Source organism: Mustela lutreola, chromosome 10 (assembly GCF_030435805.1).
Source record: "Mustela lutreola isolate mMusLut2 chromosome 10, mMusLut2.pri, whole genome shotgun sequence".
Taxonomy (NCBI): Eukaryota; Metazoa; Chordata; class Mammalia; order Carnivora; family Mustelidae; genus Mustela; species Mustela lutreola.
In genome coordinates, this window is record NC_081299.1 from 21,679,116 (window position 1) to 21,694,405 (window position 15,290).

Consider the following 15,290-nt stretch of genomic DNA (forward strand, 5'->3'; position numbering starts at 1 on the left):
AGACGCTGGCATTCGGCGTTTCCGTTAGTCCTGTAGTACAAATAAAGTGAGGTGGCGTGCTGGCATCACGCAGGAGGCCACATGGCCAGCAACTGGCCGAGTCCTCGTGTCTGTGGTCCCATTTGATCCTCTGTAAAAGTTCTCAAGGGAGATACTTTCCCATATAGGCTAAGACCAGAGAGTCCTGGTGCCCTCCTGGGTGGCACAGCCCTGGGGAGGCGGAGGCGGGCGACTGGCAGTTAGGTTTAGGTGTCAGGCCAGCCCTGGGCCCCACTCCTGGGTAGTGTTTGTCTTGTCGACCCTCGGGCCCACAGTTTCTCCTGTCTGCGGGTTTCTTGCGGGCACCATGCGTCCCGAGCGTCCACACCTCCGTTTATGATTGGGACGCATTGAGCGAGATCCTGCGGTAAGATGCTCGCCGTGGCGGCTGGACACCTGATGGGTGTCTGGGGGGCCCCCGGGCAGTGACTGTGACTATCTCTGCAGAGAGGCTACTCTGCCCGGCACGAGGTCCGCCAGTTCCACTTCACCGCGTGGCCGGAGCATGGCGTCCCCTACCATGCCACGGGGCTGCTGGCCTTCATCCGGCGCGTGAAGGCCTCTACCCCGCCTGACGCTGGGCCCGTCGTCATCCATTGCAGGTGGGTGCTGCGAGTGCCAAGGACAAGGGGTCTGGGTGCGGGATTGGTTGTGGGTCCCCTAAGGAGAGGGGGCTTGGGTTCATCTACTCAGAGACAGAGGACGGGAGACGCTGACCCCCCAATGGCCCTTCGAGCTGTGGCTCAAGTTGGCACCCATGTGTGTTGCCGGAGACCCGTGGGGGCCCTGGCCTGGAGGCAGAGGGGTGAGGGGCTGGTGAGGCTCGAGGTGGGTTGGGTTTCATTTACTTGCACTGCACATCTGTGTGCTGGGTTTGGCCCAGGTGCTGGGAAGGGCTTCAGCTTCCCTTCTCTGAATCCCGAGGGCTTTCCTCACTGCGTGGCCTTCATGCCCCGCGCCGCTCCTGACCATCACCCCTTTCTCTTCCAAGTCCTGCCTCAGTTGGCCCCTGCGACCCCATCTGCCCTTCCTCTGCTCTGCTTCCTCCCTGGCTCCCCAGCTTTCTCATGCCTCTAACGGGCCCTGTCCTGTGCCTAACCCCACTCTCCTCCTGGGGAGCTTCCCTCTGACCTTGGGGTTTCACCTACTCCTCTGGGCCCACAAGTCCTTGGCCTCTGTACCTGCTCCTGGCTTCTCTGCTTGATTCCTCCCAGCTTCCAGAACGCCACGGAGCAGACCCCCTCCTCCCTCGCCCACCCTCCACATACCACTTTTGTCTCTTTAGGCTTCTTTAAGATACCATCTTTGTTTATTTTTATTTCTTAATAAAGATTTTGTTTATTTATTTATTTATTTGAGAGAGAGAGAGAGAGAGAGCGCACAAGCAAGGGGAGTGGCAGAGGGAGAGGGAGAAGCAGGCGTCCCACTGAGCAGGGAGCCCGACATGGGGCTTGATCCCAGGACCCTGAGATCATGACCTGAGCAGAAGGCAGATGCTTAACCACCTGAGCCACCCAGGTGCCCCTAAGATACAGTCTTTAAAATAAGATTTCAGGGCGCCTGGGTGGCTCAGTGGATTAAAGCTTCTACCTTCAGCTCAGGTCATGGTCCCAGAGTCCCGGGATGGAGCCCCGCATTGGGCTCTCTGATCAGCAGGGAGCCTGCTTCCTCCTCTCCCTCTCTGCCTGCCTACTTGTGATCCATGTCTGTCAAATAAATAAATAAAATCTTTAAAAAATGAAATAAAATAAAATAAAATAAGATTTCCTTGAGATATAACATACTTAAAGCAAAGTGCCCACAGAATAAGTATATACGGAGCTTTACTGGTGTTCGTAAATTAAACACACCTGTGAAATAACCAGCACGGCTCTCAGATCAAGAAAGAGAACATTAACAGCATCCAGAAGCCCCTGGGAACCCCCTTACGGGCTGTGCCCACCTCCTCGCTCCCAGAACAGTCTCGCTCCTGACTTCTAACGTGTGAATTCATTTTGTGTGTTTTTGAACTTCGTATAAATGAAATCACACAGCGTGTGCTTTTTGGTGTGTGACTTCTTCCCCTCCAGCTTATGTTTCTAAGATTCAACCATGTTACATCCTGTCCTGCTGGATGAGTAAACCACAGTGTGTTTACCCATTCTGCGATGGCTAGGTATTTGGGCTGTGTCCTGTTGTGAACTGTCACGAATACAGCTGCTGAGAACGTTCTAAGGCGTGCCTTTGGGCCAGCATATGCATACATTTCTGAGGGATACATACAGGAGGTGGTGGGGGGAGCACTGCCTGGCAAGCTCAGCTTTGGTAGCTGTTGCCAGTCCCCCAAAGTGGTGGTACGGATTTCAGCCCCCGGCAGGGGTGGCCGGGAGACCCGCTACCACGCACTCTTGCCAATGCTTTGACACCCCCATTTTCAAGCTTGAAATCTTGGAGTCATTTTTGTCCTCTCTCTACCCCTGGGCTCTGCTCTCCCTGGGGCTGGGCGTGAGCATCCCAGAGATGGGTCCGACACAGCCCAGCTCGGGATGAACTCCAGGTCAGGCCAGGGAGACTGTCCCATTTACAATGACCATGTAGCAGGAAGAGTGTTTGATAAGAGCCTGCCCAGGATTCGTCCTGGAGCTCAGGAGAATGACATCTGCTGGGAGGGTTGGGGAGGCTCCCCTGAGTACGTTTGCAGGTACGAGTGTGTGGGGACTTTGAAGGCTGTATGGATCTGGGGCTCCCTAGGAGGCAAGGACATTCTTGGATTAAGCTCTGAGCATCACCTTTGTCCTCCGCCCAGCTCTGTTGCTACCCCTGCCCCTTCCCTCCTTCCCACGGCCCGGCCTGGCCACAGCTTGTCCTTGTGTCACATTTCACTGCAACTCCTGCTGCAGACTTCTTTTCAGCTCCTCCCCCCGCTGGGGTGGGGTGTCTCTCTGTCCCCCGGGCCCTATGTCGTATAGATGTGGCCAGGCCCCCCTCTTCCCTTCTAGACCCCAGGCTCCCTCCCAAGGTTCTCATGGGGCCCCCGACTGCTCTCTTCCCAGCGCGGGCACTGGCCGCACAGGTTGCTACATTGTCCTGGATGTGATGCTGGACATGGCAGAGTGTGAGGGCGTCGTGGACATTTACAACTGCGTGAAGACCCTCTGCTCCCGGCGGGTCAACATGATCCAGACAGAGGTAGGGGGACACTGCCTTCCCTCCCTGCCCGCTCCAGGATTTGGGTCCTTCGGGGAGGAATTCAGAGCTGACGGAGTGTGTCAGAGGGGTGTCCTTAGAGCTGAGATCCCTGAACTTGGCCTGCCAACCTCTGAGGGTCTTCCCAAAGTCAGCTCCTCTGTGTTCGGCTGGGTGGAGTCAAATAGCCAAGGGGCTACGGTCATAGGTTTTGCAGGAAAGATCCGCTGGTATTTGTATCCTCATTAGATGTGTGACCCTGGGCTCTACCCTCACCTTCAGAGCTTCTTATGGGGTATTAGAAGGATTGGACATGAGGTCAGTGAACATATCTGTGAAGGTTTCTTCAAGTAGGGTGGGTTCAATCTCTACTAATACCTAGTTGGACTCCAGCGTCCCTGCCTCAACTTTGGGCTTGCTTTCTGCTGCCATCTCCCCAAAATCTCTAGGTTCTAGTCCCCTCCTGGTTCCTCATATTCTCTCCTCCTGCTCCAGGAGCAGTACATCTTCATTCACGATGCAATCCTGGAGGCCTGCTTGTGTGGGGAGACCACCATCCCTGTCAGCGAGTTCAAGGCCACCTACAAGGAGATGATCCGCATTGATCCTCAGAGTAATTCCTCCCAGCTGCGGGAAGAGTTCCAGGTGGGGCAGGAGTGTGTGTGTGTGTGTGTGTGTGTGTGTGTGTGTGTGTGTATTGGGAAGTCCTCAGTGCTGTAGGAGTCAGTGAGAGCCAAGACAGAGGGACAGAGTAGGGCTACTGGGAAGGACTTAGAGACAGTGGAGGAAGTGGTCTCTCCAAGTGGTGCAGAGCCCATGCTTTGAATCAAGGAAGCCCGGGTTCAAGTCCTGGCTCAGTAAAGAGCTGTGAGGAGGCTTGTGAAGTAGTTGTGAGCAACTCCCCAAGCTTCAGTGTTCTCATCCAGAAAAGAATGTCAATATTGCCTTTGTAATGTTCATATTCATCAGGATTCTTTTGGTTGCAAGTGACAAAAATCCAGCTTAATGACTCTTGTAACTGAGAAGTCCAAGGATGGTGGAGCTTCAGTTATGGCTGGATCCAGGAGCTTAAATTATGATGCCACAATGTAGTCTCTGTCCAGTTTGGTTCTGCTCTCCTTTGTTTTCAGCTTCTTTCTTAGATCCATACCCTCGCCCCCAGCAGTGTCAGACTCATGTCGTCACTACTGTCAGGAGATTGGAAAAAGGACTCCCTACAGCCCCAACAGAAGTCCTAGACCAGTTTCTTCTGTGCCATCCCTGAGCCAGTCCCTGGGGCCAGAGAATTAGGAACACATTGACTTGCCCAGGCTTGGTTCTGAGGGCGAAGCCACTGTCTGCATGTCACATGATGGAGATGGGGGAAGGATGGTTCTCCAGAGAAGTCCCAGCATGGTCCATGGGCTGGCAGAGACCCCAGACATTCTCTACACTCCAGGTTCCTGCCAGGGTGCAGTGGGCTGGCCCCTCCTGGACACCCAACACTGGAGAGCCCGCACAGACTGGTGTCACGGGAAATGCTGCCTGTGATCCTTAGAGCCCTGTTGGGGATCATGAGAGACTGGGGTTCCCTGTTAGGGATCCGCAAGGACAAGAGAAATAAGCAGAGACTCCATGGATCAGGCTATAGGAGGCATGAGGTGGAGGAGACAACCCAGAGTCCCGGGCTTGTGGTGTGACAGTGTCTGGACTTGCGTTCTCTTCAGACAGGGCTGACTGCCTCCGCCAGGTCCCCGCAGTCCGCTTTGTGGGAGTTGTGGGACTGCAGCCCTTGTCTGCCTGAAAGCACCTGATAAGCTAGTAAGGATCCTGACTGTGCCTTTTATGTATGGTGCGTTGTATGAGCCAGGGGCAGTGCTTGGACCTTGGTAGTATCTCGTTCAATCCTCTCAATAGCCCCTCGAGGCAGGCATATTATTACCACCTTACAGTTGAGAAAAATAATGCCGAGAGATACAGTGGCTTGTCTAAGGTTACACAGGGAGCGAGGAGGTAGACTCTCTGTCCAGAGCTCTGTTCAGAGCCTGTGTGGTCCGGGGTCCCTGTCCTCGCCCCCTTCTCTCCGGACTTCAATTCTCCATCCACGACATGGGGTTAACAAACCAGCTTAGTCTCCTTCATGGGGCCGTGAGGAGGCCCAGCAAACACTGGAGGTCCACACTCACCCCCGCACGCCTCCCCACCTGCTCCTCCGGCCCCCCCTCCCCCGCATCCCATGGTTCCTTCTGCTCACTGTAGACGCTGAACTCGGTCACACCGCCCCTGGATGTGGAAGAGTGCAGCATCGCCCTGCTCCCCCGGAACCGGGACAAGAACCGCAGCATGGATGTCCTGCCACCCGACCGCTGCTTGCCCTTCCTCATCTCCACCGATGGGGACCCCAACAACTACATCAATGCGGCCCTGACAGATGTGAGGGCTCAGTCCCGGAAGAAGGCTCCAGGATTCCCGTGGCTGGCTGGATCTGGGAAGGCTAGAGAGCCCAGGGGGCGTGGGGGGCGGCAGAGCCAGAGCCAAGGGCTCTGGTTGGGATGAGGCTGGTATTGGGAGCAGAGTCAGTGCCTGTCCCTGGCCTGGGGCCCTGGGCTGGGCTCTCAGACCCTCCCTCCATGGAGCTGGAAGGGACTTAGAGATGTATTTATTCACAAATATTTATTGAACCCCTACCGTGTGCTGGACACAGGCCATATCCCCAAATGTCTGCTCTCCTAAACTTTGTATGTGGGTGATGGCTTGAGATAGTCAGTGCACAGAGATACAGTGTCATGTCTGACGCTGGTAATTTTGGCAGAAAGCGACCAGGCAGGAGAAATACATAATGTGGGCTTTGGAGTGTGGATATGGAGTATATGGCTATTTTTGATGAGACGGTAGGAGGGCCCCCTTTGAGGAGGTGACTGTCAAAGAGCAGAAAGAAGTGAGAGGGAGAACTCTGTAAACATTCAGAGATTTGTTCTAGGCAACAGGAATCACAGGTGCTAAGGCCCTGAGGCAGAGAGCAAGCTTGGCTAGCTTCTAAGTACCATGCCCAAGTTCCCATTGCCACACATTGGGGAACCTTTTGTATTTAGTTCCAGAGGCCATGGGCTTGGGGACCAGGGGCCTTGGTGGGGGGTCACCCAACAAGTCCTCGGTGTACCAGCCAAGCTCTGAAAAAGACCCCAGAGGCAGCCTGGCCCTGAGGGGAGTGTTATCCAGCTCAGGGTGGGCAGAGTGGGAGGATGGCCTGTGGTGGGGGCTCTGTCGCATGGTGAGCGGGTCTCTCTGAGTTCTGGTTTCCCTGCAGAGCTACACGCGGAGCGCGGCCTTCATCGTGACCTTGCACCCGCTGCAGAGCACCACGCCTGACTTCTGGCGGCTCGTATACGACTATGGGTGCACCTCCATTGTCATGCTTAACCAGCTGCACCAGTCCAACACCGCCTGGGTGAGGCATCTGCTGCCCAGGGCCTCATGTGCTCCAGGGCATGTCCCCAGGGCCCAGGGGTGGATCCCAGCTGTGCCGCCTAGTTCTCGAGTGACCTTAGATGGGTCCCCCTCCCTCTCAGAGCCTTGGTTTCCTCATCTGTAGAATGAAGCTGTCAGATTGGAGGGAAGTAGCTGTTTTTTATTGAGCACCTGCTGTATGTCCAGGACTGTGGTTTGCACTTATGGTCTTTGGGTGAAAAGATTACGACCCAGAGGGCTGGGAAGTGGGCAGAGCTGTGCCCCTCCCCCAGGCAGCCTTCTTCCAGTGGGTAGACTCCACTCCCACCGTGGGGGCCTTTGAGGCTGAGCTGCATAGGGAGGGTAGAGTTAACCACGTGAAGACGGGGGAGGAGTGATCCATGGAGAGGAAACAGCATGTGCAAAGGCTCAAACACAAGGAGTGGCGGGATCCCAGGCAAAAAGAGGAAGGTAGTGCCCTCTTTGTGGGCGTGGTCAGAGAGGGACGCCAAAGGAGCGTGGAGTCATCTGGGAGGAGCTTGGGGACTGTTTCACAGAGAAATGGTGGGCGGGACCCAGAGGAAGAGCGAGCTTCACCTGGGCTCCAGGCAGAGCTGAGGCTAGAAGCTGGGGCTCTGGACCTACTGGCCTGGAAGATGTGTGTCTGTATATGTGCGTGTGCGTGTGTGTGTGTGTGTGTGTGTGTGTGTCAGAGAGAGAGACACCCCTTTTCCTCCCTCTGCTGTCTCCATTCTGGCCTGGAGGGTAGGCTTATGTGGGACCCTGACTCCATGGTGGGGTCCTAGGGCAGGAGTGGGGGTTCTGAGCTGTGTTGCCGCTTCAGGGACACCCCACCTTTGTGAGCTGATGCTGGAAGAAAGCAAGGCAGTGAGAGAGAAGGCCAGGGAGTAGGGGTGATAGGGGGCAGGGGTGATGGGGTGGGCGGGGATGGTACTAGGCCTATTCCTGAAGAGGGTGACCTCCTGCTGGGGTGTGAGTGAGTGAGTGAGTGGACCTCCTGCTGGGGTATGAGTGAGTGAGTGAGTGTGTGTGTGTGTGTGTTTTAGCTGTGCCCAGTCAGGATGGTCCGTGTACCCTTGAAGGGTTTGTCTCTGCTGACCTAAGAGGGCTGGGACAGGTGTGTACTGCACTTGGACAGGGGAGTGGCGGAGGCTGGGGGTACTCTGCAGGTGGACTGCCAATGAGTGGGTCAGGATGTGTGGGAGCCCCAGGGCCTGAGTGGAGGTCCAGAACAGGCAGGAACAGCAGCTGCCCCTGCCTGGCTCTGCTCAGCACCCTGCTCCGTGTCTGTGTCCCCAGCCCTGTCTCCAGTACTGGCCAGAGCCGGGCCGCCAGCAGTATGGCCTCATGGACGTGGAGTTTGTGTCGGGCTCTGTGGACGAAGACTTGGTGGCCCGTGTCTTCCGGGTGCAGAACATCTCTCGGGTGAGTGACCTGGGTGCCCTGTGGTGAGAACCTGTGGGGTGGCTAGGGGGCAGCCTCACGAGACCCTCTTGAGGTCATTACAGGGCTCACATTCTCTTCCCCCTCCCCTTCTCCTTCCCCTTCCTCTGGGCCCTGCTGGCCACCTGTGCCCTCAGCTACAGGAGGGACACCTGCTGGTGAGGCATTTCCAGTTCCTACGCTGGTCTGCGTATCGGGACACACCTGATTCCAAGAAGGCCTTCCTGCACCTGCTGGCCGAGGTGGACAAGTGGCAGGCGGAGAGTGGGGACGGGCGCACTGTTGTGCACTGCCTGTGAGTGTGGGCCCTGCTCGGGGGGAGGGGTGGAGGCCCAGGCCCAGAGAGGACCTCAAGGCTGCCACTAAACCCCCCTGGGGCTTCTGGGTGGCTGTAGTCTAGACTCTGCTCAGCCAGGCAAGGATGGCCCCATCTTCCCTGGAGGAACCCAGTCCATTTCCAGGGTGTGGACTCAACCCTGGGCAACCGTCTAACACCCTCTGTGGGGTGTCTGGCTTTGCCAATTTAATTAGAGTCCTGTCCGAATTGTTTACTGCGTGAGACAGTAGCACACTTGAAGCCCAAAGAATTCCAGTCTTTGTTCATGCACGCACGCATGCAGCTTCTGTCATTCGTTCCTTCCCCTGGTCCCATTCCTAAATGCATCCAGATTCCCGTCTGAGTGCCCTTGCTCCTTTGACCCCCAGCGTCTCATGCTCTCAGTTTATTCTGGGTACACGGCTTGGGAGCTGAGTCGGCAGGGCCTGGCCCTCAGCGCCCTTTGGTTCTAGTGGGAGCGGCCCCTCAAATGGGGATCAAGGGCCTAGTCCATCCCTCATCTCCCCAGGGGAACCCTACCTCCCACTGTTGCAGGGAACAGAGGAGGGAGAAGACGGGTTAGGAAGCATCTCTGTGTGTTTGGCTGCTGGTTTGCCATGGAGTGGGGGTGTGGACCTGTGTGTTTTCACCACGTGTTTGTGTTGCTGGGGGTGATTGTTGCTCCCAATGTTCGTTTTCCATCCTGCTCTCTGGGGTTTGCTTGCTTCTCTGCTGCCCCCCTCCATCTCTGTCTTTGCCTCTGTGGCTTTCTCTTGGAGTGTATCTTTCCCTAAGAACCTGCTATCTTTCTTTTGGAGGCTCTCGCCCTAGTTGCCTAGATGACAGTCTTAGCGTCTAAGCTCCCAAACCCCTCCCAACTGGCTTTCCTAAGCTCCGCCCTTCTGAGCTCCCAAGCCCCTCCCAACTGGCTTTCCTAAGCTCCGCCCTTCTGAGCTCCCAAACCCCTCCCAACTGGCTTTCCTAAGCTCCGCCCTTCTGAGCTCCCAAACCCCTCCCAACTGGCTTTCCTAAGCTCCGCCCTTCTGAGCTCCCAAACCCCTCCCTCCTGGGTTCCCTAAGCCCCTCCCCTCCCCTTTGGGGGTTCCCTGGCCCCTCCCTTCTGGGGCTCCCAGGCCCCGACCCTCCTTCCTCTTGGTTCCCTGGTGTTCCAGCCCCAGGCCTCCCCCTCTTGAACCCCACCCCAAACCTTATGCGTGTCTCATTTAGAAACGGGGGCGGCCGCAGTGGCACCTTCTGCGCCTGTGCCACAGTCCTGGAGATGATCCGCTGCCACAACCTGGTGGATGTTTTCTTTGCTGCCAAAACGCTTAGGAACTACAAGCCCAATATGGTGGAAACCCTGGTGAGAGGCCCTGTCCCCCTGCCCGGCCACTTCCAACTTCCCTGTCCCCGCCTGGGAATGTCCCTCCACACCACTGTCCTCTATGTGGTTCCTGCCATTGGGCTCTGGGTTCTGATCCAGCGGTGCCAAGAGAGTTAAACTCACTTGCCCTTCCTCCCAAAGATAGGCTAGGGCTCATGCTTGCCCTCTAGCCCCCCACTCTTCCCTTCTCCTGTACCGGAGAGGGACCAGGCTCATGGGTCCTTCTCTCCCTCTCCCCAGGATCAGTACCACTTTTGCTACGATGTGGCGCTGGAGTACCTGGAAGGGCTGGAGTCAAGATAGCGGGGCCCCTGGCCTGGCGCTCGCACTGTGCGCTCAGGGCCAGGCCCAGCACCGATGAGTAACACCTGGGCCCCTGACTCTACTCCAGGACAACTCCCGCGGGGAAAGCAGTAGAGTGAGCCGGAGTGTCTTGGTGCCCCCTTCCGCTGTGGGCGGGACCTCTCTCCGTGTCCCATGGGCAGGCTGCAGGGGCCAAGGAGGAGCTCAGCGTCCGCAGCCCAACCCCCATCCACAGGGCCCTGCAAGTCTGCGCTCTGAGTCTGGCACTGCCTGGCGGAGTGACAGGGGCTCAGGGCTGCTGGCTCGGGAGGACCCAGGCTCAAGCTCCTTGACTCTAGGCTCAAGCTTCAGACTCTGCCCCAGCCTTTGGCAGAGATGAGTTGAGCCCCTGCAGAGCCTGTGGCCGGCCAAAGTTTCCACCCAGCGTGTCTTCCTTTTGACACGGATAGAGGGTGCATTGGGGCTTGGCGTCTGGAATCCCACCTGGCCTTGCCCCTGAGGGTCCTGGGGAGACTGGACCCATCAGACTAGTCCTCCCCAGAGGGGACTATGGGCCCCCTCCTCTGCCCTGCTGCCCCCTCTCAGCCCCCAGGATATTTTGCTCATGATCCCTCCCACTATGACTTCTTTGATGTGTGCTCTGAGCTTCTGAACTGGGATCTTCCCATCATCTCTTGCCCTTTTCTCCGTGGGGTCTCTTCCCTGCCTGACCCAACATCTGCAGAAGGAAGGCACCTGGGCCCTTGTACTTTTCAGGCCTCACTTCCGGGTCCTGCTCCACCCAGCCCAGTGACAATCTGCAAGGTTGAACAACAGCCCTTGGGGTTGAGGTCTCCATGGCTCCTGGTCAGGCTGCCCCCTGGGGACGGGGCCCTGCTAGATCCAGGGTGCTTGCAACCTCTACAGTTCAGAGGAAGAACATGTATTTTGGGATGGAGGAGAAATTCTTTTTTCTTAATTTTATGATTTTTTTTCATGGGTGGGTGGGAAAATCTCTTTAAAATGGGACAGGCCACACCCCCATTCCGTGCCTCAATTTCCCCATCTGTAAACTGTAGATATGACTACTGACCTACCTCGCAGGGGGCTGTGGGGAGGCATAAACTGATGTTTGTAAAGCACTTTGTAAATAAATGTGCTCTCTGAATGCCACAGAGCAGCCTGTGTGTGTGTAACCAGCCAGTGGGGCCTGCTCCCCTGTCCCCAGTCTCCTAGTGCAGGGGGATGGCTCCAGCTGGGAGGCAGAGTCCTGGGTCCAGTCAGGCCTTGGTTCTTCCATTCATTACAATGGTCAGGTGTGGATCAGAGCCTTGCTCAGGGGCCTTCTTGCAGGGGCAGGTTCTAGAGAACTCTGTCTATTGCTGCCTCCACCCAGGCCTCTGAAGCAGCTTCTCAGGCAGTGGGCTTTATCCTGAGACCCTTGAGGCCCACAGAGCTGCCTCTCACCCCCAGCGGCCTGGATCTGAGTCGGGCTCTTTTGGGGATAGCCTGGGAGACTCAGGCTTTGGGGTCAGGTGGATGGGCCTCACCACCTGTGAAACTCTGGGTAGGTCAGTTCCCTCTCTGGGCCTTGGTTCCCATCTGTAAACTGGAGATGACCCTGCTAGGATCAGAAGAGGTCATGTTAAGAGCCTTGCATGATACCAGGCAAGCCAAAAGGGCTCCGTTTATAAACACACAACAGAGGCAGACACATGCTGTCTCTATGATGGTCATCCCAGCCGTTGCCAGTCTCGGGCTTCCACTAGGGGTGGAGTGGAGGAGGAGAGGGCCGGCTGTCAGGGATCCCAGTCACTCCCGCCTCTGTCATAAACTCGTGTCATCTTGGGCAAGACAAGTTGTGTTTCTGGGCCTCAGTTTCTTCATATGGAACCTGGCTCCTTGATGTACTGATTCTGTTCTCACACTGCCTGACTCCTGGGCCTCAGTTTCTCCCTTGGCAAGAGAATACAACCCGTTTCAATGACTTCAGGATCTAACATCTTTTAATCTGAATTAAGAATTTATTATGATCCCACGTAGCTAGGGTATATGAGACATCCCCTCACCCCACACACACTCAGTCTGTATCGACTACTAAGCCTTACATGATGGATCACAAATGTCTATCAGCTACTAGCCAAGCAACAGAACGTGACTTGCTTTGATCAATAGAAGATGGCAGAAGTCATGTCAGGTGAGTTCCAGATCTTAAGCCTCAAGGGGCATTGCAGCTTTTGCTTTTGTCCTCTTGGAACTCTGCCATGTGAGGAAGCCTGCCTAGCCTACTGGAAGATTTGAGGGCATGGGGAAGAGCCCAAAAAACACATCCCATGAATGGCCAATACCAACTACCAGAACTGCAAAAGGGGCCGTCTTGGGCCTTCCAGCCTGGCAGACCTCTCAGGTAAGTAGAGCTGCGTGACTGAACTTAATAGAAACAGCCCAACCAACTGTGGAACTGGAAGAGATAATAAGTTTTTCTTTTTTTTTAAGCCATAGTTTTAGGATTGTTTGTTATGCAGCAAAAGCTGACCAATACATACATGTTCTGGGCGGTGTGGATGCAGCTTTACTCTTTGCCACATTGAGTACTGAGCTTCTAAAGGGTGGGAAGTGTTCCTGCCTTCATCCTACTGCATGCATTACCCAGCCAAAGGCAGGTCTTTGTAGCTGGTGCTCCAGAAACGTTGACATGAGAGAGGGAAGGAAGGAGAGAGTATGGGTCTGTCTGATGGCCTTACCTGGCCTTTCAGAGGAACTGGGAAGGCAGGCTGTGTATTAGGAGGAAGGCCAGCTCCAGAATGAGCTGAGGTCCCTCCCCCAGCTCTGCATAGCCACCAGCTGGTGACCTTGCACCTGTTCAGAACCACCCCAGGCTCAGTTTCCTAATCTAGAAAATCAAGATAACAATCGCTACTTGCAGGTAGTCTAGAGACAAAGTGTTTAAAAGTACTAGCATAGTCCAGTAGTGACCTGACTGGCTCTTAGTACACACCATCACAGGATACTGATGTCCTGGCTAATAAACACGGCCTGCATGACCTTTCATTCACCCCCCTTATCTCCTTCTAAATCCATACAACAGCTCTTCAAAGTGGGGATCCTGTCCCTTCATTCCAGAGATGAGGAAACAGAGGCCTGGGAAGGCACTGGGCTCATTCTGGGTCACAGCCATTCTATCACTGGGGCTCCAGGTCGACCCCACATTCCACTGACTCCCAGCCTGGGCCTCTCACTGTTCTGCTTCTTGGCTGCTCTAGGTGCTGCTGAAAGCTGGAGGGCCCCTTGATGCAGCACCGAATGGCTAATTCATGGCCTGGAACATTGATTTTCCAATGCTCTGCAATGTGTTGGCCGGGGTGGCCTCTTGGTGGGACACGGTGGCCGGAGGAGGACGGATAGTCCGGCCTGGCTCTGCCTGGGTCCACTGGCCTTGCAGGTGTGGGGTAGAAGCCCCCCACCGCCCATCCCTGCAGAAAGCGTTTCTAGAAGTGCAGACAGGCCAGCTGTCTACTAGCGCTGGAAGCTGAGTTTGCTTCCCGCATCATCATAAATCCAGCTGTGGGAGCCGGCCGAGGCCATTATGACTTCTCACAGCCTCCGTGGCTGCCCCTGCCTGGGAGATGCTGTGTATCCCAGGCGCTGGGGAGATGGAGTCTCGGCAGGGATGGACATGAAAGCCGCCTGCATGGCCCTCACTGACAGCAGGCCATGCTGGGACCCCTGCCAACTCCCACCCCCCCCCACCCTGGCTGGCCTGGGATGGACTGGAGCCCAGCCAACATGCTGGGGCCTAGGGCCAGGCCGGGGTCCCAGGGTCCTTGCTGGGGCAGAACCCACTTCACCACATGGTGCCGAGAGCAGGGACTCTGGCGTCCACAGGCTGGGCCAGAGGCCCTCCTCCTCATGGGGGCAGGGGGGCCGTCCTCCCCTTCGGTGGACCTTCATGCCTCCTCTGAGACGTGGGAGGAGAAACAACCAGGCCCACGGTACTCCCAGGGCTGGGGAGGCTGGGTGGTGTGGATGGGGGCGGGGAGCTCTGGTTTCTGCAGGTGTCTGCGGGCTACATTGCAGGGGTGGGGGTGTGGGGTGGGGTGTGGGGGTTGAATGGTGAGGGTGGGTGTGGGGCAGGGGTGGAGGAGGACAAGAGCTCTGGATGGGGTGAGGGAGCAGAGCGGAGCTTTGTCTGGCGCTCACCAGGCCCAGGGCCCGTTACCAAGAGCCCCATGTGGATGGTCAAGTCTCAGCTTCCAGTGAAGCCGCTGAGGTCGGTACCGGCATCGCCATTGTACAGATGGAGAGAGTGAAGCTCAGGGAGCCTGTGACTTGCCCAGAGTCACAGAACCACCAGGTGTCACACAAACCGCAGCAGCCACAGCCACTGTCTGGAAAAAATAAGCCAGATCACACGATTCGTCTACTCAGCCCCTCCAGTGACCTATGGTTCTGCGGGGGTGAAGGCTAAGTGGCTGGCCGTGACCTCCAAAGCCCCGCCCAATGTGGCCTCTACCCTGCTTCCGCCCGTGTCCCTCCTGCCCGCTCCTCTGCTTGCTCGGGCCTCGTTTCTCCTCCTCCACCCAAGCTCTTTGCCTAGATGCCCTTGGCCTCTCTCTGCTCAGCTGGTCCTTCTGGGTGTCTGGGTCCAGCTCAGACAGTGTGTCCTGGAGAGGCCCTCCTTGAGTGCACTGAGGTGGCCTCTTGCCCCACTGTTCCTGTCACTCTCAGGACCTTGCCTGTGTAGGCCCCTTGTGGCCTTCTCCCCATGGGTGACTGGCTGGCTTTTCATGGGTTGGTGGTTCCTTGCCTCCCCCGCCAGGACGGTCCCCCTGTGTCTCCTGCACAGTGATGATTTGTTGAGTGAATGACAGGTGCAGAGCTGGTACTCAAGCTTTTTTTCCTCTGAAGCCCATCCTCCTAAGCATGCTACTTTTAGTCTTGCAAATGTTCATGCCATGGAATTGGGTTCCGATGCTGGCTAGGCCTCCACTATGCTGTGTGGCCTTGAGCAAACATCTCCCCTCTTTGGAACTCAGTTTTCTGATCTCTCCAGTGAGGAGGAGGGATGAGGTGCTCTCTAAGAGCCCGTTCTAAGTAGGGCACCATTAGTCGCACATCGGTGACACTGGAGCTGACATGGCTCGGTGGTACCAGGCCACTGGCCTAAGCATCTACTCTCCGAGTCTGGTTAAACCTTGGTTTGGGCTTTAGTCT

At 56.3% G+C, this 15,290-nt stretch overlaps 1 protein-coding gene across 10 annotated transcripts in view; it reads left to right on the plus strand.

Annotated features, from left to right (window-relative positions):
- PTPRU (protein tyrosine phosphatase receptor type U) overlaps positions 1 to 11,249 on the plus strand; it is a 77,405-nt gene extending 66,156 nt beyond the window's left edge. For 8 of the 10 annotated variants that reach the window (XM_059136122.1, XM_059136126.1, XM_059136124.1 and 5 more), the window contains 9 exons: positions 487 to 641; positions 3,072 to 3,207; positions 3,700 to 3,849; positions 5,443 to 5,616; positions 6,491 to 6,631; positions 7,951 to 8,076; positions 8,232 to 8,389; positions 9,638 to 9,773; positions 10,035 to 11,249. In XM_059136122.1, the coding sequence (XP_058992105.1) occupies positions 487 to 641; positions 3,072 to 3,207; positions 3,700 to 3,849; positions 5,443 to 5,616; positions 6,491 to 6,631; positions 7,951 to 8,076; positions 8,232 to 8,389; positions 9,638 to 9,773; positions 10,035 to 10,097 (1,239 nt within the window). In that variant the 3' untranslated portion in view covers positions 10,098 to 11,249. The remainder of the gene's footprint in view (positions 1 to 486; positions 642 to 3,071; positions 3,208 to 3,699; positions 3,850 to 5,442; positions 5,617 to 6,490; positions 6,632 to 7,950; positions 8,077 to 8,231; positions 8,390 to 9,637; positions 9,774 to 10,034) is intronic. The other 2 variants (XM_059136123.1, XM_059136128.1) reach the window with 1 other exon arrangement.
- Positions 11,250 to 15,290: the final 4,041 nt, after the last annotated feature.